Source organism: Rhinatrema bivittatum, chromosome 19, assembly GCF_901001135.1.
Source record: "Rhinatrema bivittatum chromosome 19, aRhiBiv1.1, whole genome shotgun sequence".
Classification (NCBI taxonomy): domain Eukaryota; kingdom Metazoa; phylum Chordata; class Amphibia; order Gymnophiona; family Rhinatrematidae; genus Rhinatrema; species Rhinatrema bivittatum.
In genome coordinates this window covers 20,155,765-20,179,333 of record NC_042633.1, presented here as the reverse complement: position 1 = coordinate 20,179,333, position 23,569 = coordinate 20,155,765, and the positions used below count along the sequence as shown (strand labels likewise).

Sequence of the window (23,569 nt, the reverse complement as noted above, 5' to 3'; positions counted from 1 at the left end):
AGCACAGGGACTGGAAATACCAGAGGGAGCCTCCAGCAAAATGCAGAGAGCTCAGGGGCTGAAAATACCAGAGGGAGACTCCAGCAAAATGCAGAGAGCTCAGGGGCTGAAAATCCAGGGGGAGACTCCAGCAAAATGCAGAGAGCGCAGGGGCTGGAAATCCAGGGGGAGACTCCAGCAAAATGCAGAGAGCTCAGGGGCTGGAAATCCAGGGGGAGACTCCAGCAAAATGCAGAAAGCGCAGGGGATGAAAATACCAGAGGGAGACTCCAGCAAAATGCAGAGAGCGCAGGAGCTGGAAATACAAGAGGAGACTCCAGGAAAATGCAGAGAGCGTAGGGGCTGAAAATGCCAGAGGAGACTCCAGCAAAATGCAGAGAGCGCAGGGGCTGAAAATGCCAGGGGAGACTCCAGCAAAATGCAGAGAGCGCAGGGGCTGCAAATACCAGAGGGAGACTCCAGCAAAATGCAGAGAGCGCAGGAGCTGGAAATACCAGAGGAGACTCCAGCAAAATGCAGAGAGCGCAGGAGTCTGAAATACAAGAGGAGACTCCAGGCAAAATGCAGAGAGCGCAGGAGCTGGAAATACAAGAGGAGACTCCAGTAAAATGCAGAGAGCGCAGGGGCTGAAAATGCCAGAGGAGACTCCAGCAAAATGCAGAGAGTGCAGGGTCTGAAAATACCAGAGGGAGACTCCAGCAAAATGCAGAAAGCGCAGGGGCTGGAAATACCAGAGGAGACTCCAGCAAAATGCAGAGAGCGCAGGAGCTGGAAATACCAGAGGGAGACTCCAGCAAAATGCAGAGAGCGCAGGGTCTGAAAATACCAGGGGAGACTCCAGCAAAATGCAGAGAACGCAGAGGATGGAAATACCAGAGGAGACTCCAGCAAAATACAGAGAGCACAGGGGCTGGAAATACCAGAGGAGACTCCAGCAAAATACAGAGAGCACAGGGGCTGGAAATACCAGAGGAGACTCCAGCAAAATGCAGAGAACGCAGAGGATGGAAATACCAGAGGAGATTCCAGCAAAATACAGAGAGCACAGGGGCTGGAAATACCAGAGGGAGACTCCAGCAGAATGCAGAGAACGCAGAGGATGGAAATACCAGAGGGAGACTCCAGCAAAATGCAGAGAGCGCAGGGGCTGGAAATACCAGGGGAGACTCCAGCAAAATGCAGAGAGCACAGGGGCTGGAAATACCAGAGGGAGACTCCAGCAAAATGCAGAAAGCGCAGGGGCTGGAAATACCAAAGGAGACTCCAGCAAAATGCAGAGAGCGCAGGGGCTGGAAATACCAGAGGGAGACTCCAGCAAAATGCAGAGAGCGCAGGGGCTGGAGATACCAGAGGGAGACTCCAGCAAAATGCAGAGAGCTCAGGGGCTGAAAATACCAGAGGAGACTCCAGCAAAATGCAGAGAGCGCAGGGGCTGGAAATACCAGAGGGAGACTCCAGCAAAATGCAGAGAGCGCAGGGGCTGAAAATACCAGAGGGAGACTCCAGCAAAATGCAGAGAGCGCAGGGGCTGAAAATACCAGAGGGAGACTCCAGCAAAATGCAGAGAGCGCAGGGGCTGGAAATACCAGGGGGAGACTCCAGCAAAATGCAGAGAGCGCAGGGGCTGGAAATACCAGAGGGAGACTCCAGCAAAATATAGAGAGTGCAGGGGCTGGAGATACCAGGGGGAGACTCCAGCAAAATGCAGAGAGCGCAGGAGCTGGAAATACCAGAGGGAGACTCCAGCAAAATGCAGAGAGCGCAGGGGCTGGAGATACCAGGGGGAGACTCCAGCAAAATGCAGAGAGCGCAGGGGCTGGAAATACCAGAGGGAGACTCCAGCAAAATGCAGAGAGCGCAGGGGCTGGAAATACCAGAGGGAGACTCCAGCAAAATGCAGAGAAGAGTTGATGATAGGTTTGGACCTGGTATCCAAGAGCCCTCAAAAGTCTTGCCAAACCTAAGGTCAGCAAGATAAAACAAACAGGAACACATGCAGCCATCTCTGAGTTGGGAAGCCTTGCTAACCAAGTTCACTGCCCTGTATATGAGATGACATCCAAAACCCAGACAAGGGGAGCAGGGCCGAGTGTAAGGAAGCCACCGTTCATGAACGCAGCCTCCGTCATAGCCCCTGCACTGCATGGAAGGCTTTAGTCAGACAGTTCCACCCTTGTCTACCTTTCTGGGGGTCTGTCATGTTTTCCAGAGTCCCAGCCTCCCCTCCCCCACCCAAGGCTCCACAGCGCACCTCCGAGGACCCCTCCCGTCTGGGTCTGCTAATGGCACCGGGCGGGTTCTTCCCTCATGGAACAGGAGTGTGGTCAGACCACCCAAGACAGCCAAACTACTCAAGACAAAGCCGAAAGAAAGCCAAGGCAAATATGTCTCTATGTGTGCCTGGGTGTATCTGCAGTCATGCGCCCCATCGCGTTTTAGTGGTATCAGACCTTAAGAATAAAAGACCTGCCGTGACGTGTCTGGCCAAGGGTCCAGCAAGCTCAGTGGCCAATTCAGGTCACTAGGAAGTAGCCGGCAGATCCACTCCCAGGAAAAGTGGTGGCTTTTCCCAAGATTCTGCCTTGGATGTCACAATACCTTTGGTGTTAGCACCTTTGGCTGGGCACATCAAGGCAGGGCTACCTGGGGACCCATCTTCCATGCTCAAGGAACAGACCCCCCCCCCCCCCCACACACACACACACACACACACACACAATTTCCTCCACACCCAGCACCTCACCCTACTGATGGGCAAATTAAGGTAAAGCCTGGGAGGGGCACAGAGGATCCTCAGGGGTGGGGGAGTGAGGGGTAAATCCTGGGAGGGGCACAGAGGATCCTCAGGGGTGGGGGAGTGAGGGGTAAATCCTGGGAGGGGCACAGAGGATCCTCAGGGGTGGGGGAGTGAGGGGTAAAGCCTGGGAGGGGCACAGAGGATCCTCAGGGGTGAGGGAGTGAGGGGTAAAGCCTGGGAGGGGCACAGAGGATCCTCAGGGGTGGGGGAGAGGGGTAAAGCCTGGGAGGAGCACAGAGGATCCTCAGGGGTGGGGGAGTGAGGAGTAAAACCTGGGAGGGGCACAGAGGATCCTCGGGTGGGGGAGTGAGGGGTAAAGCCTGGGAGGGGCACAGAGGATCCTCAGGGGTGGGGAAGTGAGGAGTAAAGCCTGGGAGGGGCACAGAGGATCCTCAGGGGTGAGGGAGTGAGGGGTAAAGCCTGGGAGGGGCACAGAGGATCCTCAGGGGTGGGGGAGTGAGGGGTAGAGCCTAGGAGGGGCACAGAGGATCCTCAGGGGTGGGGGAGTGAGGAGTAAAGCCTGGGAGGGGCACAGAGGATCCTCAGGGGTGAGGGAGTGAGGGGTAAAGCCTGGGATGGGCACAGAGGATCCTCAGGGGTGGGGAAGTGAGGAGTAAAGCCTGGGAGGGGCACAGAGGATCCTCAGGGGTGAGGGAGTGAGGGGTAAAGCCTGGGAGGGGCACAGAGGATCCTCAGGGGTGGGGGAGTGAGGGGTAAAGCCTGGGAGGGGCACAGAGGATCCTCAGGGGTGAGGGAGTGAGGGGTAAAGTTTAGGAAGAGTGCAGAGGATTCTCAGTGCACACAAAGGAGTTTTTTTAGTCAATGAACTGAAGCAGACATGAGGAGGGAATTATAAAGAAGCAGCAGCCAACAGGCAGCGGAAGGAGTAGTGGGGGCTGTTTAAATCATCAAATAGAACACATCCTGAACTTCTTCTTCCATTGCCATTCTGCAGCAATAGTTCAAAGATAAAAGACGCTTTTGAGCAGTAAAGGGAGGCAGGGGTGAGCTGGGGCGTCCCAGTTCAGAGGCAGCTTTCTTGCCGCAGGAATGTTCTTTACTCTTTCAGATAGTAGAAAGACTAGGGGGCGCTCCATGAAGTTAGCATGTAGCACATTTAAAACTAATTGGAGAAAGATCTTTTTTACTCAACGCACAATTAAACTCTGGAATTTGTTACCAGAGGATGTGGTTCGTGCAGTTAGTATAGCTGTGTTTAAAAACAGGATTGGATAAGTTCTTGGAGGAGAAGTCCATTACCTGCTATTAAGTTCACTTAGAGAATAGCCACTGCCATTAGCAATGGTAACATGGAATAGACTTAGTTTTTGGGTACTTGCCAGGTTGTTATGGCCTGGATTGGCCACTGTTGGAAACAGGATGCTGGGCTTGATGGACCCTTGGTCTGACCCAGTATGGCAATTTCTTATGTTCTTATGTTCTTAATCACCGGCAGAAGGAGGGGATGGGCTTCATGCCACTGTTTTCCCCTGCTGATTGATTCCGGAGTTCAGGAGTGGAGCGCTAGTCTGGGGGATGCACACACAGCACCCACCCCATGCAATCACATGCTGCTGTTTGTGGAGGTCGGAATCCAAAATATGTGATGACACACTGCGGTGAGAGCCTGTAAACCCCCCCCCCCCCCAACCCCCACCCCATTCCAGCCTTGCCTTTCTCCCTCCCTCGGGCTCTCTCCTTCAGCCTTGACACTGGGTGTTGGTGATAATCAGGAAAGGGGAGGGGGGGGGAGGAAAAGGACAAAGATAGAGAGAGAGGGCGAGGAGAGAAAGAGAAGGAAGGGTCCCACAAGCCAGAGGCCCTTGGGTATGTGGTTTGGGGGGCTGGATAGTGAAAAGGGGGACTCCCCCAGGCCATGACTAGCAGCTACTGGAAGGCACATCCGGCCTCCGGGGATCCATGCAAGGATCCTCCCTCCCCCAGCCCATCCAGTTCTCAGCCTGGAACCTTCTTGCCCAGCATCCTATCTCACCAAACACTGGCCAGAAGCTAATGCCTGAGAGATGGGGGGACTGGGTTGTCCAGCAGCCATGGCTTGGGGGGAAGCGGTGGGACATTCCATGAGCAATAGGGCACACACCATGTTCCCTACTCACCATGCCACTGAGTCCCAGGAGGTAACGAGAGGACGGATCACCTCCCCCACTGATGCTGGTGGTGACCCTGGGCAAGTCACGTCATTTCCCACTGCCTAGGGTACCCACTTGGATTGTCCAGGGACTGGGGTGCCGATTGCTTTGGGAGAGACTGCTGTGGAGTTGAGACGAAGGAGGGGAGAGAATCTCATGTCTGGGAGTAGGCAAGGGAAGGAGACAGGATCTTATTGGGGGCAGGTGAGCTCTATGACTCAGCCCTTGCTGGGGTCTCTCACAGGGAGGTCCTGGAAAAGAGGAGCCTTTGAAGTCCGTAATACACATGCACACTCCCCACAGCCCCATCTCAGACCCACAATACATGCACACCACACACACCTCTTCAATGAGGTCAGCCAAAACCCAGAGTCGAGGTGGGAGGTGAGGTCAAGGGAAAACGTGTCTGTCTGTGTATTATGGGAGAACAGGAGGGAGGCAAGGAGACTTCACTGATATAAAAAGTGTTTTTATAGGCTTCTGATTTTACAGCTTCTCTTGCTAAGCATTTCCAGCCCCTGTGCTCTCTGCATTTTGCTGGAGTCTCCTCTGGTATCTGCAGCCCCTGCGCTCTCTGCATTTTGCTGGAGTCTCCTCTGGTATTTCCAGCCCCTGCGCTCTCTGCATTTTGCTGGAGTCTCCTCTGGTATTCCCAGCCCCTGCGCTCTCTGCATTTTGCTGGAGTCTCCTCTGGTATCTCCAGCCCCTGTGCTCTCTGCATTTTGCTGGAGTCTCCTCTGGTATCTGCAGCCCCTGCGTTCTCTGTATTTTGCTGGAGTCTCCCTCTGGTATTTCCAGCCTCTGCGCTCTCTGCATTTTGCTGGAGTCTCCCTCTGGTATTTCCAGCCCCTGCGCTCTCTGCATTTTGCTGGAGTCTCCTCTGGTATTCCCAGCCCCTGCGCTCTCTGAATTTTGCTGGAGTCTCCTCTGGTATCTCCAGCCCCTGCGCTCTCTGCATTTTGCTGGAGTCTCCCTCTGGTATTTTCAGCCTCTGCGCTCTCTGCATTTTGCTGGAGTCTCCCTCTGGTATTTCCAGCCCCTGCGCTCTCTGCATTTTGCTGGAGTCTCCCTCTGGTATTTCCAGCCCCTGCGCTCTCTGCATTTTTCTGGAGTCTCCTCTGGTATCTCCAGCCCCTGTGCTCTCTGCATTTTGCTGGAGTCTCCTCTGGTATCTGCAGCCCCTGCGTTCTCTGTATTTTGCTGGAGTCTCCCTCTGGTATTTCCAGCCCCTGCGCTCTCTGCATTTTGCTGGCGTCTCCCTCTGGTATCTCCAGCCCCTGTGCTCTCTGCATTTTGCTGGAGTCTCCTCTGGTATCTGCAGCCCCTGCGCTCTCTGTATTTTGCTGGAGTCTCCCTCTGGTATTTCCAGCCCCTGCGCTCTCTGCATTTTGCTGGAGTCTCCTTCTGGTATTTCCAGTCCCTGCGCTCTCTGCATTTTGCTGGAGTCTCCTCTGGTATTTCCAGTCCCTGCGCTCTCTGCATTTTGCTGGAGTCTCCTCTGGTATTTCCAGTCCCTGCGCTCTCTGCATTTTGCTGGAGTCTCCTCTGGTATTTCCAGCCCCTGCGCTCTCTGCATTTGCTGGAGTCTCCTCTGGTATTTCCAGTCCCTGCGCTCTCTGCATTTTGCTGGAGTCTCCTCTGGTATTTCCAGTCCCTGTGCTCTCTGCATTTTGCTGGAGTCTCTCACTGCATTTCTCACCTTGGAGGTAATGAATCTGAATTTTGTACAGAACCCAGGGGGAAGCTCTTGCTGTGATAACCCTCTTACAGCCTCCCTTCCCCCACACCAAGAAAGCCATAATGGTTTTGTAGAGATTTCCTCTCTCTTTGACCTCCTATCCCCCACCCCAGGATGGGGTGGGGAAGGAAGGAGGAAGGTGTAGTTGGGCCTCGGGAGCCATATTTAAAGGAGATCCACCTTTTAAAGAAATACAAATTTACCCTTGAAATCGGATCGAATTATTTTTTTTACCATTTTTGCAAATTCTGCGGAAAGATGGGAGCGTGGGGGAGACAGAGCAGACTGCGTTAGTTAATCCCAGACAGAGAGACAAGGCAAAAGAGGCAGACGGAAAACAAAGAAGCATGTGAATTTGGGAGGAATAGAAGAGGTTACCAGAATGGGGAGGAACATCTCGAAGCAGGAGGAAAACAGGATAGAAGAGTAGCTGATGAGAGGTAGCAGACTGCGGAGGGAGTGGTGGTGAGGCGGCTCTGCCCACTGGCCGCTGGCTGGCTTGTGGTTGGCACAGACGTGACGCTTTGGCCACCTCTCCCAAGCAGCCCAGGGTAGGGAGATGGCCCTCTGGCACTGTCTTGGTGACTGTGGGACCGTCTCTGCGCCGGCTGGTTGTGTGGTGAGGGTAGTCGGTCCGGGAGAGAGCTGGGGGGGGGGGGGGGGTGTCTGTGCTGGGAAGAGGGAGGGACGACTTTTCGAACAAGAGAAAGAGAAAAACATTCAGAGCTGGATTAAGAGTTGTGTCTATTACTGCAGGAAAAGCAAGGAAGCAGGGTAGACCATGGCACCCTAACTCCATCCCTGAGGAGGTCCCAACACATCCTCCAGCCCCCAGCCCAGGCCACCCTCTCGCCTATAACTGGAGACTTCAGTACGCTCCCGAACCGAACTACTCCCAGCGGGAGAGGTCAGTGAGCTGGAAAAGAAAGCCCTCAGCCATATATGTGCTGGCATAACCCTGATGTGTGTGTGACAACACCAAGGATACAGGGCCATAATTATACCTCACCGGAAAACCAGCAGTACACAAACAAAACTCCAGGGGGGAAGCCATCCCTGCTGCCTGTGCATCAGCTGCTATGTTCTAAGGGGTGACCGCAGGTGAAGCACCCTCGTCCCTCCCACCACTGCCACCCCGATTCTGGCTGCCAGGGATTAGAGCCAAGGCTCAGGGAGGTAAAGTGACTCCACCAGGGTCACGTACAGAGAGTCAGTGACAGAGCCGGGTTTTAGAGCTGAGGCACAGGGAGATAAAGTGACTCCCCCCAGGGTAACACACACAGAGTCAGTGACAGAGCCGGGGATTAGAGCTGAGGCACAGGGAGATAAAGTGACTCCTCCTAGGGTCATACATAGAGAGTCAGTGACAGAGCCGGGGATTAGAGCTGAGGCACAGGGAGATAAAGTGACTCCCCCCTAGGGTCACATACAGAGAGTCAGTGACAGAGCCGGGGATTAGAGCTGAGGCACAGGGAGATAAAGTGACTCCCCAGGGTCACACACAGAGAGTCAGTGACAGAGCCGGGGATTAGAGCTGAGGCACAGGGAGATAAAGTGACTCCCCAGGGTCACACACAGAGAGTCAGTGACAGAGCCGGGGATTAGAGCTGAGGCACAGGGAGATAAAGTGACTCCCCCCAGGGTCACACACAGAGAGTCAGTGACAGAGCCGGGGATTAGAGCTGAGGCACAGGGAGATAAAGTGACTCCCCCCAGGGTCACATACAGAGTCAGTGACAGAGCCGGGGATTAGAGCTGAGGCACAGGGAGATAAAGTGACTCCCCCCAGGGTCACACACAAAGAGTCAGTGACAGAGCCGGGGATTAGAGCTGAGGCACAGGGAGATAAAGTGACTCCCCAGGGTCACACACAGTCAGTGACAGAGCCGGGGATTAGAGCTGAGGCACAGGGAGATAAAGTGACTCCCCAGGGTCACACACAGAGAGTCAGTGACAGAGCCGGGTATTAGAGCTGAGGCACAGGGAGATAAAGTGACTCCCCCAGGGTCACACACAGAGAGTCAGTGACAGAGCCGGGGATTAGATCTGAGGCACAGGGAGATAAAGTGACTCCCCCCAGGGTCACACAGAGTCAGTGACAGAGCCGGGGATTAATTCCTGGATCCAGAATCTCATTATTATTCCTAAAATGGGGAATTTATTGGATTCTACCATCTGGGCTCCTGCGCTCTTCTGACTTCGAGTTCCCAGCCAAATGTATGGCCCGGTGGTGTTGTTGGTGGGAAGGAGCAGGCAGGGAGACTGGGGCTAGCAGCCAAGATTGAAGTCATATCTGCAAGGGGTGGTAAGATGGGGAAAATGCCGAGTCATCAAACCCCCCCCCCCCCCCCTTCCTCTCCTGAAGTTTAAAAACAGAATTGCATATTTCTGTGCCTGAATCATTGAAAACCGGGACAAGCCAGAACTTCCAGGGCCTGGAGGTAAACTGCTCACTCCCTGCTGTCCACCAGCCAGTCCCTGGTTTTTCCTCCGCACCATCCTGTTGTAGTTCTGATCTTCCTCCCCTCCTACTCCCCTCTGAGAAAAACAGAAGTTGCATTTCCTTGCATGCAAGAGGAGGCAAAGTGGGACAGGACCAGCCTCTCTGAGAATACCCTGGCATGGGGGGGCACCTAAAAGAGAGGCACATGTAGCTGAGGGGGCTGGTAAGGAGAGGAGAGGAGAGGGGGGCTCCGCTGAGAGCGGTTTCAGATTTAGACATCGGAGAAAGAGATGCCTGTTTAGCATAATGAAAACCAGCCTTCGTATCCCATTCCCCCCACCAACACTCCTCAGGCCTCAGGTACCCATTTAGAGTGTAAGCTCTCTGGGGCTTGGACTTCCTTGGGCACTTGGTGGCACCCGCTGAGCCTAGCAAGCAGGACCCTGCTATTTGGCTGTGCCATACCTATCCCACTTAGGAATCCCCTCCCCTCTCATCTCTTCCTCTGATGCTGGGATTCCAGGTCCTCTTCCGCTCTCCCCAGGTTTTTTTTTGTCTGAGCCGTGGCTGCCCAGCGTCTGTATGCGTGAGCGTGCAGGTCACACGTGGAGGTTCCCCAAGGGAGAGAGCTGTTTCCACCGACTGGCGGAGGCAGATGGACCAGCCAACGGACATGGGCAGATGTCTGGGGTGGGCCTCCGGATGGGTCTGACGCACTCCAAACCATGAGGCCCAACTGCCCAGCAAGGGGGGGGGGGGGGAGGCATTTTGCTGCTGAGCTGAGAGTGGGGGGTTGGGAGATACGGAACAACAGTGGGCCCAATTCCATAATAGTAAGAGGAACAGGAAACGTTAGGTGGCTCTCCAAGGGCTGCAAAACTAAAGGCAAAAAAGATGCGCACTGGAAGAGCGCAGAGGAACGCCAAAAGAGGGAGGCAGGGAGGAAAGAGAGGAGGAGAGAAATCCGAATGGCGAAAGCGCGAGTGGATCGCCAAAGAGGTAAAGTGAGGCGACAAAGCTTCCATGAGGTCCATATTCAGTCACAGTTCGGACGGCAAAGGGAAACTTCTCCAGCTAACGTAGAAGGACCCAAGGCCACATGGTTTGCCAGACGAAGCTGGGATTCAGTGCCAAGAAGTGCCGCGCCATGCCTCCAGCCTGCGGTAATCCAGAAGAAGCTCGATGTTAGGAGGGGTGAAAAACGAATGGGCATGGACCCAAGGTAGTGTTGGATGATCTGAAGGTGGAGAAGCCGTGTGGCCAAGGCCAGAGGGATGCTGGGCTGCACAGAGAGAGGCAGAACCAGCGGGACAAAGAAAGCCCCCTGCACGGGTCCTTGGCGAGGCCTCACCAGGTCAAGAAGGAGGAGAGAGGCCGGATGGAAGTGGTCCAGAGTGTGGGGGCTGCACCAAAAGGCAGGGCGATGTGCTACAGCTTTTTAAAACACCTGAACACGTAGCCTAGTGGTTAGCGCCATCAGGCTGTGAAGCAAAGCAGCTCAAGCTTTAAATCCCACTGGCGCTCCTTGGATAAGTCACTTTTATTCTCTGTTGCTTCAGGTACCGATGGTGAGCCTGCTGGAGACAGGGACAGCCCTACAGTGCCTGAACGAAGTCCACCTTGAAGGGCCTGAAAAGTAGAATATAAATTCATAATGCATGGGAACAAAGCCTTGTCAATGGAAAGAAAGCTGTAGAACAAACAGACACAATTTGAAGATCCAAGCGAGTTAGACTCAGGAACAACACTCACAAATATTTCTTCATGGAAAGGGTGGTGGACGAAGAGAGTGAAGACAAGAACGGTCATGGAGTTCAAAAGGGCAATGGGAGAAAAACAGAGAATCCCTACTGGCTAAAGGAAGCAAAGGGGTAACTTGTAAATGGGATAACCTGCACGGAGCTACAATTACTGCTCTTAACATAAGGCTTGGAGTAACCTACACGGGGCGGCAGTTATTACCCTTAACAGAAACATGGGGGTAACCTGCACGGAGCTACAATTACTGCTCTTAACATAAGGCTTGGAGTAACCTACACGGGGCGGCAGTTATTACCCTTAACAGAAACATGGGGGTAACCTGCACGGAGCTACAATTACTGCTCTTAACATAAGGCTTGGAGTAACCTACACGGGGCGGCAGTTATTACCCTTAACAGAAACATGGGGGTAACCTGCACGGAGCTACAATTACTGCTCTTAACATAAGGCTTGGAGTAACCTACACGGGGCGGCAGTTATTACCCTTAACAGAAACATGGGGGTAACCTGCACGGAGCTACAGTTACTGCTCTTAACATAAGGCTTGGAGTAACCTACACGGGGCGGCAGTTATTACCCTTAACAGAAACATGGGGGTAACCTGCACGGAGCTACAAGTTACTGCTCTTAACATAAGGCTTGGAGTAACCTACACGGGGCGGCAGTTATTACCCTTAACAGAAACATGGGGGTAACCTGCACGGAGCTACAGTTACTGCTCTTAACATAAGGCTTGGAGTAACCTACACGGGGCGGCAGTTATTACCCTTAACAGAAACATGGGGGTAACCTGCACGGAGCTACAGTTACTGCTCTTAACATAAGGCTTGGAGTAACCTACACGGGGCGGCAGTTATTACCCTTAACAGAAACATGGGGGTAACCTGCACGGAGCTACAGTTACTGCTCTTAACATAAGGCTTGGAGTAACCTACACGGGGCGGCAGTTATTACCCTTAACAGAAACATGGGGGTAACCTGCACGGAGCTACAGTTACTGCTCTTAACATAAGGCTTGGAGTAACCTACACGGGGCGGCAGTTATTACCCTTAACAGAAACATGGGGGTAACCTGCACGGAGCTAAAGTTACTGCTCTTAACATAAGGCTTGGAGTAACCTGCACGGGGCGGCAGTTATTACCCTTAACAGAAACATGGGGGTAACCTGCACGGAGCTACAATTACTGCTCTTAACATAAGGCTTGGAGTAACCTGCACGGGGCGGCAGTTATTACCCTTAACAGAAACATGGGGGTAACCTGCACGGAGCTACAATTACTGCTCTTAACATAAGGCTTGGAGTAACCTGCACGGGGCGGCAGTTATTACCCTTAACAGAAACATGGGGGTAACCTGCACGGCGCGGCAGTTACTACCCTTAACAGAAACATGGGGGTAACCTGCACGGAGCTACAATTACTGCTCTTAACATAAGGCTTGGAGTAACCTGCACGGGGCGGCAGTTATTACCCTTAACAGAAACATGGGGGTAACCTGCACGGCGCGGCAGTTACTACCCTTAACAGAAACATGGGGGTAACCTGCACGGAGCTACAATTACTGCTCTTAACATAAGGCTTGGAGTAACCTGCACGGGGCGGCAGTTATTACCCTTAACAGAAACATGGGGGTAACCTGCACGGCGCGGCAGTTACTACCCTTAACAGAAACATGGGGGTAACCTGCACGGCGCGGCAGTTACTACCCTTAACAGAAACATGGGGGTAACCTGCACGGAGCGGCAGTTATTACCCTTAACAGAATCATGGCGGTAACCTGCACGGAGCGGCAGTTACTACCCTTAACAGAAACATGGGGGTAACCTGCACGGAGCGGCAGTTACTACCCTTAACAGAATCATGGGGGTAACCTGCATGGAGCGGCAGTTACTACCCTTAACAGAAACATGGGGGTAACCTGCACGGAGCGGCAGTTACTACCCTTAACAGAATCATGGGGGTAACCTGCACGGGGCGGCAGTTACTACCCTTAACAGAAACATGGGGGTAACCTGCACGGAGCGGCAGTTATTACCCTTAACAGAATCATGGCGGTAACCTGCACGGAGCGGCAGTTACTACCCTTAACAGAAACATGGGGGTAACCTGCACGGAGCGGCAGTTACTACCCTTAACAGTAACATGGGGGTAACCTGCACGGAGCGGCAGTTACTACCTTTACAGAAACATGGGGTAACCTGCACGGAGAGGCAGTTACTACCCTTAACAGAATCATGGGGGTAAACTGCACGGGGCGGCAGTTATTACCCTTAACAGAAACATGGGGGTAACCTGCACGGAGCAGCAGTTACTACCCTTAACAGTAACATGGGGGTAACCTGCACGGAGCGGCAGTTACTACCCTTAACAGTAACATGGGGGTAACCTGCACGGAGAGGCAGTTACTACCCTTAACAGAATCATGGGGGTAAACTGCACGGGGCGGCAGTTATTACCCTTAACAGAAACATGGGGGTAACCTGCACGGAGCAGCAGTTACCACCTTTAACAGTAACATGGGGGTAACCTGCACGGAGCGGCAGTTACTACCCTTAACAGTAACATGGGGGTAACCTGCACGGAGAGGCAGTTACTACCCTTAACAGAATCATGGGGGTAAACTGCACGGGGCGGCAGTTATTACCCTTAACAGAAACATGGGGGTAACCTGCACGGAGCAGCAGTTACTACCCTTAACAGTAACATGGGGGTAACCTGCACGGAGCGGCAGTTACTACCCTTACAGAAACATGGGGGTAACCTGCACGGAGCAGCAGTTACCACCTTTAACAGTAACATGGGGGTAACCTGCACGGAGCAGCAGTTACTACCCTTAACAGTAACATGGGGGTAACCTGCACGGAGAGGCAGTTACTACCCGTACAGTAACATGGGGGTAACCTGCACGGAGCAGCAGTTACTACCCTTAACTGTAACATGGGGGTAACCTGCACGGAGAGGCAGTTACCACCTTTAACAGTAACATGGGGATAACCTGCACGGAGCAAGCTTGCTGGGCAGACTGGATGGATCTGAAGGTCTTTTCTGCTGTCATTTATTATGTTTTAGAGAAGCTTTATCAGAGAACAGACGTATATTCTAGGGAATGCAGCTGGCACAATCTCTGCTGTTCAGGCTGATCTAGTTTTAGTAAAGACCCATTGCATGCAGGGATTTTGTGTTCTGATTTCCCTTCCCCAGGCATTACCTCTCCCTCCCATGTGCCCCCACAACCTCTAACTGCTGAGGATCCTCTGTGCCCCTCCCAGGCTTTACCCCTCACTCCCCCACCCCTGAGGATCCTCTGTGCCCCTCCCAGGCTTTACCCCTCACTCCCCCACCCCTGAGGATCCTCTGTGCCCATCCCAGGCTTTACCCTCACTCCCCCACCCTGAGGATCCTCTGTGCCCCTCCCATGCTTTACCCTCACTCCCCCACCCTGAGGATCCTCTGTGCCCCTCCCAGGCTTTACCCCTCACTCCCCCACTCCTGAGGATCCTCTGTGCCCATCCCAGGCTTTACCCCTCACTCCCCCACCCTGAGGATCCTCTGCGCCAGTCCCAGGCTTTACCCCTCACTTCCCCCACCCTGAGGATCCTCTGTTCCCCTCCCAGGCTTTACCCCTCACTCCTGAGGATCCTATGTGCCCCTCCTAGGCTTTACCCCTCACTCCCCCCCACCCCTGAGGATCCTCTGTGCCCATCATCCTAGGCTTTATCCCTCACTCCCCCACCCCTGAGGATCCTCTGTGCCCCTCCCAGGCTTTACCCATCACTCCCCCATCCCTGAGGATCCTCTGTGCCCCTCCCAGGCTTTACCCCTCACTCCCCCCCACCCTGAGGATCCTCTGTGCCCCTGCCAGGCTTTACCCATCACTCCCCCCACCCTGAGGATCCTCTGTGCCCATCATCCTAGGCTTTACCCCTCACTCACTCACCCCTGAGGATCCTCTGTGCCCCTCCCAGGCTTTACCCATCACTCCCCCCACCCTGAGGATCCTCTGTGCCAGTCCCAGGCTTTAACCCTCACTCACTCACTGCTGAGGATCCTCTCTGTGCCAGTCCTGGAGTTTGCTTCTCTAAGGAAGGGGGTATAAAACCTGAGTGATTCATTCGGTCCCAGAAGACTCCATGCCTGGCGGCTGTGACCTCCTAGTGTCCTTCCCCAGTGCACAGATGCAAGATGGACTTGATTAATGTACATCAGTCATTAGCAGCTGGAAACCGCCCTCTCCCCATTTAATGATTTCTCATGTCTTAAATCTCTGCCTCTGTATACCACCCCCACCCTCCTCTAATGCCATGCAAGTTCTGAGTTCAGTTAATGTCCAGCAGAAGTTTAGTAGATGAATCACTTAGACACCATGCAGTCATTAAAAATGCACCCCCTCCTCCCATTGCCATAAATTCAGGGTGGCATCTCTCCAAGGAGCTCCTGTTGACGGGTAGCGTCATCAAGAGGGGGCAGCAGAGAAATGGCGTCAGTGTGTCATGATGGTGGCTGGCACATGTGCTGGTGATTCGGCCCAACGTCTCAGTAAACCATCAATTCTGGTCACTGGCATCACTGGAAGCTAACACGGTTGCGAACTATCGATCTATACACAGTGAGAGGAAGAGCGGGAGGACAGAGAGAAAGAGACAGATAGGGCCATCTGCCATGTCATAACAGCACCAACTGCCAGCACTCACACAGCACCAACCCTACCTAGGAAAAAGCAGCACTGGGCCCTAGAACCCCAATACACCTCCTACTGGGAAAACAGAACTGGCGAAACTGGGACAGATCCCTGCACAGAAACTCCACGCTAGCAGCCTCCCTCACCTCAGAGACCCTCACTAGGCACAGAAGGTTAGGGACAGAAGGTGCAGGCAGAAAGTGAGCTGGAAACCCCCAGAAGCCCAACTCTGCCTGCAGTGCAGCAGCGGAGAAAGAGAAGCAGAAATGCATTTCCTCCTGCACTGAGAAAAGGGGGAGAGAAAATCCAGGACTTCTCACCCAGGAAGGAGCAGGAAAACCTGCGTCTGATCCTGGGGGAAAGAGGAGAAACAGCAGCCAGAGCCACAGGATCTGCGGGGTCAGAGCCGGGATCTGAGCAGGGACAATGCGGATCAGCACCAGAACCCAGGAACCATCTTTACTGTCCTTATTTTACAGGGTTTCTGGTAGAATAGTGTTTATATCCTTTTTTTTTTTACTTTGATCCCTTCATACACTACTCTGGCAACAGGTGTACAAACTGTATAACCAATAACATTTCCTGAATCTGAGAGAGGAAAAAGGGAGGGTGGGATAGGAAAAGAGAGAGGCAAGGAGAGTGAGGAAGAGCATAGAGGAAACCTAGGAAGAAGACCCTCAAAGCTTTGTGTCAAATGGCAGATGTCGTCTTTTATAGGGAAAGTCACCCCCTTTTTCATCTTGAGGGGGTGGGAGGACACCTGACAGAAGGAGACTCTCCCATCACTGCCAAAAGCCAGGGCAGCCGCCCAGATCGCGCACTCAGAAGTGACGGAACGCACTCTTATGACCTCACCGGCGGAACGCGCACTGTGACCTCACCGGCGGGACGCGCACTGTGACCTCATCCCTGCGCAAGGCAGGTGTCCGTGTCCATGGCCGAGGAAGGCTGCTGGGGGAACCTGCGAGCTAATGTACCGGAGGAGGGAGCGGGGGTTGTACGTGGAAAAAAATGGCATCCACCGGGTGGGGAGGGAGAAGGGAGTCATGGGCGGTGGGGGGGCCATGCTTTCCAGGGCCCTGGCCCTCTGCATCTTGGCCTGGCACATCCCAGCAGGGGTGACCCAGTCAGGTGAGTAGCAGCCTCAGATCTCCCCACCCCTGGACTGGGTCAGGAAGGGAGGGTTGACACACGCACGCCCCCTGGAAAAAAAAAAAAGGGAATCAGAAGAGGGCCCAGATTGGGAGGTTTGGTCAGGCTTCTCAGAGTCCAGGGCACCGGTGGAGAAATCCAGACAATAAAACTTGCATTACTGCACGAGCAAGTATTTATTTATTTATTTATTTATTTATTTATGCAAGCTTCTATTCCGCTGCTCCAAAGTAAAATCAGACAAACAATAACTTAATAATAAGGAGCAAGAGCTACGGGAACCATCAGTCAGGGAAGGCCAGGGTGAGCAGATAAGACTTTAGCAGCTCCCTAAGAGGAAGTACCAGGATTAATTGTGTGCTAATGCTCTCTTGTTTTCAAAGAGCCCAAAGGAAGTTTTTTCAAGCCACTGTGTAAGTAAAACTTTTTATTTTTGTGTGTCTGTAGTGTCAGTCCCTCCCCCTCCCCAGCGCTGCCCCTGTCCTGGGGATACACAGGGGGGCTTCACTCCCTCCCCCCTCCCCAGCGCTGACCCTGTCCTGGGGATACACAGGGGGCTTCACTCCCTCCCCCCTCCCCAGCGCTGCCCCTGTCCTGGGGATACACAGGGGGGCTTCAGTCCCTCCCCCCTCCCCAGCGCTGCCCCTGTCCTGGGGATACACAGGGGGGGCTTCAGTCCCTCCCCCTCCCCAGCACTGCCCCTGTCCTGGGGATACACAGGGGGGCTTCAGTCCCTCCCCCTCCCCAGCACTGCCCCTGTCCTGGGGATACACAGGGGGGCTTCAGTCCCTCCCCCTCCCCAGCACTGCCCCTGTCCTGGGGATACACGGCTTCACTCCCTCCCCCTCCCCAGCACTGCCCCTGTCCTGGGGATACACAGGGGGGCTTCAGTCCCTCCCCCTCCCCAGCACTGCCCCTGTCCTGGGGATACACAGGGGGCTTCACTCCCTCCCCCTCCCCAGTGCTGCCCCTGTCCTGGGGATACACAGGGGGGCTTCACTCCCTCCCCCTCCCCAGCACTGCCCCTGTCCTGGGGATACACAGGGGGGCTTCAGTCCCTCCCCCTCCCCAGCACTGCCCCTGTCCTGGGGATACACAGGGGGCTTCACTCCCTCCCCCCTCCCCAGCACTGCCCCTGTCCTGGGGATACACAGGGGGCTTCACTCCCTCCCCCTCCCTAGCACTGCCCCTGTCCTGGGGATACACAGGGGGGCTTCAGTCCCTCCCCCCCTCCCCAGCACTGCCCCTGTCCTGGGGATACACAGGGGGTCTTCACTCCCTCCCCAGCACTGCCCCTGTCCTGGGGATACACAGGGGGGCTTCAGTCCCTCCCCCTCCCCAGCACTGCCCCTGTCCTGGGGATACACAGGGGGGCTTCAGTCCCTCCCCCTCCACAGCACTGCCACTGTCCTGGGGATACACAGGGGGGGCTTCAGTCCCTCCCCCCTCCCCAGCACTGCCCCTGTCCTGGGGATACACAGGGGGGCTTCAGTCCCTCCCCAGAGCTGAGATAGGGAATCTCGGATGGCTGACATTTCACTTGCAAAACTGTTTTCCCCCCTCAGTTTGTGACCCATCCCAGTTATATCCCCAGACTTGCCAACACAACATCTCCATCACCGACAGCGGGACATGTTTGGCTCTCGGCTGCTGTTTCCTGGAGCATCTCTGCTACAAAAGTAGAGACGGAGGTAAGAGACGAGCAGGGTGCGGACTCTCCCAGGGGGTTAGAGCTGCTCAGGCTGGCTTTATCTGTTCTTAAAGCCCCACTAAGAGCAGGGCTGTGCCTGTGACTTAAAGGTTTTCCCTGGGGTTAGTAGTGAAAGCAGGCCCCCTAGTGTCAGGACTGGTGACACAGCTCTACCTTGCCTGCAGGTCTAAACCTCCCGGCTGCTCTCTAGCCTAAGCAATATGAAAGGGTGGTCTGGGTTGCTAACAGCTCCTCCGGTCCTGGAGACCCCCCCAAATCCACTGAACTGGCATGTGGGGAGCATGAGGTTTGTAGGAGAGGGGGGGGGGGACCACTGCACTCCCATATCAAGCAGTCCCTGGCTTTTGCCCCTGGTGCATGGGTCGGAGGCCACTGAGCCCACTGCTTCACTGTCTGCTCTCGCGTGTTCTTCTCTTCTTCCCTCTCCCTTCCTGCCCCCACCTGGCTGGGTAGCGTGTGGCGCTCCCGATCCCAAAAGCAAGTGCCGAACGCTGCTGTGGAAGGTCATTACGGAGAAAGAGCCCTGCCTGAAAGCCAAGTGCTGCTTCCGAGAAGCGATCTGCATCCAGCCCACCGTGCGCAGTGAGTAACAACCATCCCCCCTCCCCCCTCTTCCTTGGGGAAAGGTCGCCCTCCTCAGCATCTGGTGGTAGGGGGGGAGAGGGGGGCAGGCATAAACACCAGCTCTGGGGGTGCCGGAACATCCCCCCCAACACCAAAACTAAATCCCATATCATCTTCCACAGTCTCCTGGCCTTGGGAGACTGAAGAGGTGATGCAGGAGGCAGATCTGGTGACTATGGGGGAAGGGTGGTAAAATGGGGGAGAGGAGGACTTTTGTGGTGGCTGCGCTAGATGGGAGGGAGAGGGGGTTAACGGGGGGGGGGGGGCATGGGGCTCAGCTAGAAGCCCCCAAAGGGAATGGGAGGGTAAGCGGCGGGCCCCTGTCAAAATCCACAGCGAGATTTCCGAAAAGGACACGGCAGAATGTGATCCAGTTCTGAAAGATTGGGGAGGTAGACTATCCCGAGGGCAGAAGGGGAGACCAGGCCGGCCATGCGGCCTCTTGCTGTGTTTGGGGGGGTTCGTCCTGTAAATGTAAGGAATGTGAGAAAAGCTCACTTAAGGGGCAGCCAAGGGATGGAGCAGATCAGGGCACTAATAATGCATTTCCACTGCAGAACTAGGGGTTACGAGCAGGACATCCTTGTTCACAGAGAGGGCCTCCCGGAGGGCTGGGTAGGGAGAATGAGAAACACCGAGGATGGCGCTCACTGCCCTGAACTGGTCTCTTGGGTTTTTCTCTGCAGAAACCATGCAGCGCCTTCGAATTATAGCTGTTTTGGGAGGCCTGATCCTGCTCTGCTCGGGGGTGGCCTGCTTTGTCGTCATGTAAGTTACTGGGAGTTAAAACGAGATCTCAGGAGTAAATGCAGGGGCACGTTGTGCAGTGGGATACAGAGCGCTATAGAGAGGGATTGAGTAAGGCCAGGGCACCGGGTGTTGGGATGCCCAGGCACTCTAGAGTGCCTGGGCAGGGTCAGTGCAGGGGGCCACAGAGCTCCACGTGGGACTAGGCATGTTCTGGTAGCCCATGGCTAATGGGTCAGTTGCCACCTGAGATGCCCAACTTCCCTCCCTCAGGACAAGGCGGCAGCTCAAAGCGGAGGAGGGCACCTCGGAGAAAAAGAAGAAGGACGAGGCCAGTGCCTATCTCCTAGAGCTGCTGGAGGAGTCGGAGGACGACGAAGGAGGGGCCAGGAGGAAGAAAAAGCAGGCGGGAGAGTGCTGCAGAAGCCTGGGGAGGGAAGACAAGGGACTGAGGTGATAAGTGGGAAAGAGCTCCTATGTGGTGAGAGGGAGTGGCGGTGAGACAGAGAGAAGGGACTAAGAGATAGAGAAGTGGGGGAGGTGGAGAGGGCGAGAGGTAGGGAGAGAGGGCAGAATGAGAGGGAGGGAGGGAGAGGGGAGAGGTAGGTAGAAGGGAGAGGGTGGTATTCAGGGGGAGGGAGGGAGGGATGGAGAAAGAGGAAGGGATTAAGAGTGGCTTATCTACAGCCTTCCGGGGTTTGAGTTTTCTGTGGCAGACGGGCCCTGGGATTCCCTCCCACCTCCACTGCTGGGGAAGGGGGTAGGCGTGGGAAGAGAGGCCCAATGTCCCCTCTCCACCCAGGAAGAGAAGCCCCTTCCAGCTCAGAGCGAGGGAAGGGAGGGAGAGCGAGAGCTAGGTGGACATTCATTGAGGCTTGCTGTGCCTTTGTCATCTCGTCCTGGCAGGGGTTATCTGTACAGCAGAAGATTCTGAGCTCCACGGGACGGGAGACGGAGAAGAGAGAGAGAGGAGAGAGCCACCTTCTGCCCCTCTCCTCCTGCAGCTTCTGCTTCACCCCCTCCCTCCCTGGGCACCTTCCTTAAATAACGCTGAATTCAGTAAAGCACCGGGTGACCAGGAAGCTTATTCCAGCGTCGCTTTTCCTGCTTTTTCCCTCAGATTGTGCTCTCATGGTCCGGGGGGGGGGGGGGGGGGGGGGGCCTCGCCAGTCTGGGTCTCCAGACCTCTGGTTGGCCTGGGCGGTGGAGAAGACCAGGGCTGTCTCTACGAGGTCATCCAGGGATGGCGGGGAGAAGAAATAGCCCAGCGTGTCCTGGCTTTGCACTCCACCTTCCCCCGGAACCATTGCATGCATGGAGATGTACCATGGGGGCAGAGGGACTATTTCAGGCCATCCCTGGACACTCTGGGAGGGGTGGCATTAGCCTTTCCTCCCGACAAGATCCAAGATACGACTGTGGCCCTGCATCCCGCAGGGCCACACTAATTGGCCTGAGCAGGCGTCACGTGGTGGTGTTGTGACTGAGCTGTTCAGAGGTGCCCCGAGTTCCAAGCTCAGAATATGGGGGGGGGGGGGAGGGGAGGGACAGGTATACTCCCAGGGTTACTGCAAGAGGACTGGGAGGAGGGGAAGGGGACCATAACCCTGGCAGGGAAGCTTCCATGGGGCAGAGGGCCTATTTCAGCCTAGTACCAAACAAACTGGGAGGAAGGATAATTAGCCTCTCCCAGACAAAACAAAGAAACCATTCAATGCCCATGGGGCAGAACTACATTTCCCTGCATGCACTGGAGGGGGGGGGGGGGAAGGAGAACCAAGCTTGGCTCCTGAATGCAAGCATTAAATGAAAGGGGGGGGGGAGGAGTGTCATTTGATCCAGCAAGCTGATTTACTGACTGCCCAGACATGCACCGTGCAGAATCAAACTGATACTCAGCAAAGGAATCAAACATTTATTTTGAATAATATTTAGACAAATTATATATATATATATATCTATATCTGAAGGAGCAGACCCCTGGTACACTCCTCACCTCTGTCCCCAGTCCTGGACTCTAATGTCCCTATCCCCAAAGCACCGAATCTGGCTCAGTGCCGACTGGAAAGGGCAACTCTCATGACAGTGCCCAGGTTATTAGGAGAGGGGGATGGGCAGTGCTTTATTAGCTTCCACAGACTCCAGGACAAGATGCCACATCCCTCCCTCCACCCTCTCACTCTGTGCTTCCCCTCACCCCTCCCTTCCACTATCCATCCTCTGCTCCATCCCGCCATCCACGAAGCGCGCTGGAGTCTCAGAAGAAGTGCAGAGGGCCGTAACGCACAGGCAAGAGGAGCGCCAAGTGGTGGCAGTAGATCCCAGCGGGTGAAACTCCGGATCTGAAGTGAAGCAGAGAGGAGTCCTTAAAAAGAAAACACATTTCAGTCAGTACAAGGTCATTGGAAGCAGCGTCTCCTAAGCGTTTGCAGTACTGTGTAGCGACACTAGGGCACTCCCAGAGGCCATCACAACCTCATTGATGCCAAGTCAACTAAGGGACATCCCAGTGTGGTGAGCAGACACCCCATCTCCCCCCCCCCCCCGCAGCCAACACCCATGCGCCTCACCCCAGGGACAACAAATAACTCAAAACTCTGGGGTCTTTCCGCCCAAAGGATGAGAGCAGAAGCAAAAAAGGGCTGAGGGGAGCGATAAAAACCCGCTGAAGAGAGAGACCGGGTCAGGAGGCCGAAGAGGTGCAGAGATCTGCTGACACCAAGGGCAAGTCTCTCAGGCCATCTTCTCTGCTTCTCATTGCCCCCCCAGTTTGCACAGCAGGCGGGGGTAGTCTGCCGCAAGCCCCTCAACCCATCTCCCGGGGGGGGGGGGGGGGTGAAGGAACTGGGAGGGAAGGGAAGAGACCCCCCCCCCAGCAGAAGCTGCCAAGGAATGAGGGAGAGAGGGGCAGCTGGGGGTCAAACGGGCCAAAGAAACTCTTTACCTCCAGGATCAGGCCTCAGGGTTAGGGCCAGGTGGCTCACCCTGCGGGAGCCTGACATGTGCCAGACGCAGGCTGTCGGTGGCGGTGGCACTGGGCTTGGCCGAGCCTCCGTCCTTGTTCCTCTTCACTGCCATCCTCAGGGTGCCCTGGGAGAGGCGGCGGGATATCTTGCGGGCCAGGCGGGCCAGGGTGCCGCCTTTCACGGCGTAGTCCCTCTCCAGCTCCTCCAGGGAGATTTCGATGTTGCCTGTGTACCAGAAGATCCAGCCGATAAGGCTAAGGAAGACCAGGATGGCCCCGGTGTAGATCAGCAGGTCGCCAAAGTCTCGCCCGTTCACCTGCAGCTGGGCGAAGATGCCCACCAGCAGAGACGCTGCCCCCGCCAGGTCCATGAGGACAGCAAACACCAGAGCTGTGCGACAGCGAGCCAAGGGGCTGGCGGTCATGGCTTCCTCATCCCGTACCTGCCAGTGTGTGTGTGTGTGTGTGTGTGTATGCCTGAGTGCATCTGGTGGGGGGAAAAACATTGCAAGGGAACATGGATAAACCGGTCCAACAGGTTACAAAGGAAGGAAGGGAGAGTATGAAGGAGAGAGAAGGAGAAAATGAAGAGAAAGAGAGCGAGGGAGAAGGAAAAAGAGGGTGAGAGAGAGGGGAAGAGATAGAAGCAGATCCTTGTGCCTCAGCTCCAGTCCCTGGCTCTGTCACTGACTGTGTGTGTGACCCTGGGGGAGTCACTTTATCTCCCTGTGCCTCAGCTCTAATCCCCGGCTCTGTCACTGACTGTGTGTGTGACCCTGGGGGAGTCACTTTATCTCCCTGTG

General features: G+C 54.9%; 2 protein-coding genes across 2 annotated transcripts; one reads left to right on the top strand and one right to left on the bottom strand.

Moving 5' to 3' along the window:
* The first annotated feature begins 16,631 nt into the window (after positions 1-16,631).
* LOC115080990 lies at positions 16,632-20,846 on the top strand. Its single transcript, XM_029585488.1, has 7 exons — positions 16,632-16,698; positions 17,103-17,132; positions 18,285-18,410; positions 18,884-19,012; positions 19,741-19,822; positions 20,075-20,254; positions 20,708-20,846. Exons 1-7 carry the CDS (start codon positions 16,632-16,634, stop codon positions 20,733-20,735), a joined length of 642 nt encoding a protein of 213 aa, XP_029441348.1. The 3' UTR covers positions 20,736-20,846.
* An 849-nt stretch (positions 20,847-21,695) lies between these two features.
* On the bottom strand, positions 21,696-23,260 carry TMEM238 (transmembrane protein 238). The gene is made up of 2 exons (XM_029585077.1): positions 22,746-23,260; positions 21,696-22,166 (listed from the first exon to the last, which is right to left on the bottom strand). Exon 1 carries the CDS (start codon positions 23,189-23,191, stop codon positions 22,754-22,756), a length of 438 nt encoding a protein of 145 aa, XP_029440937.1. The 5' UTR covers positions 23,192-23,260; the 3' UTR covers positions 21,696-22,166; positions 22,746-22,753.
* Positions 23,261-23,569: the final 309 nt, after the last annotated feature.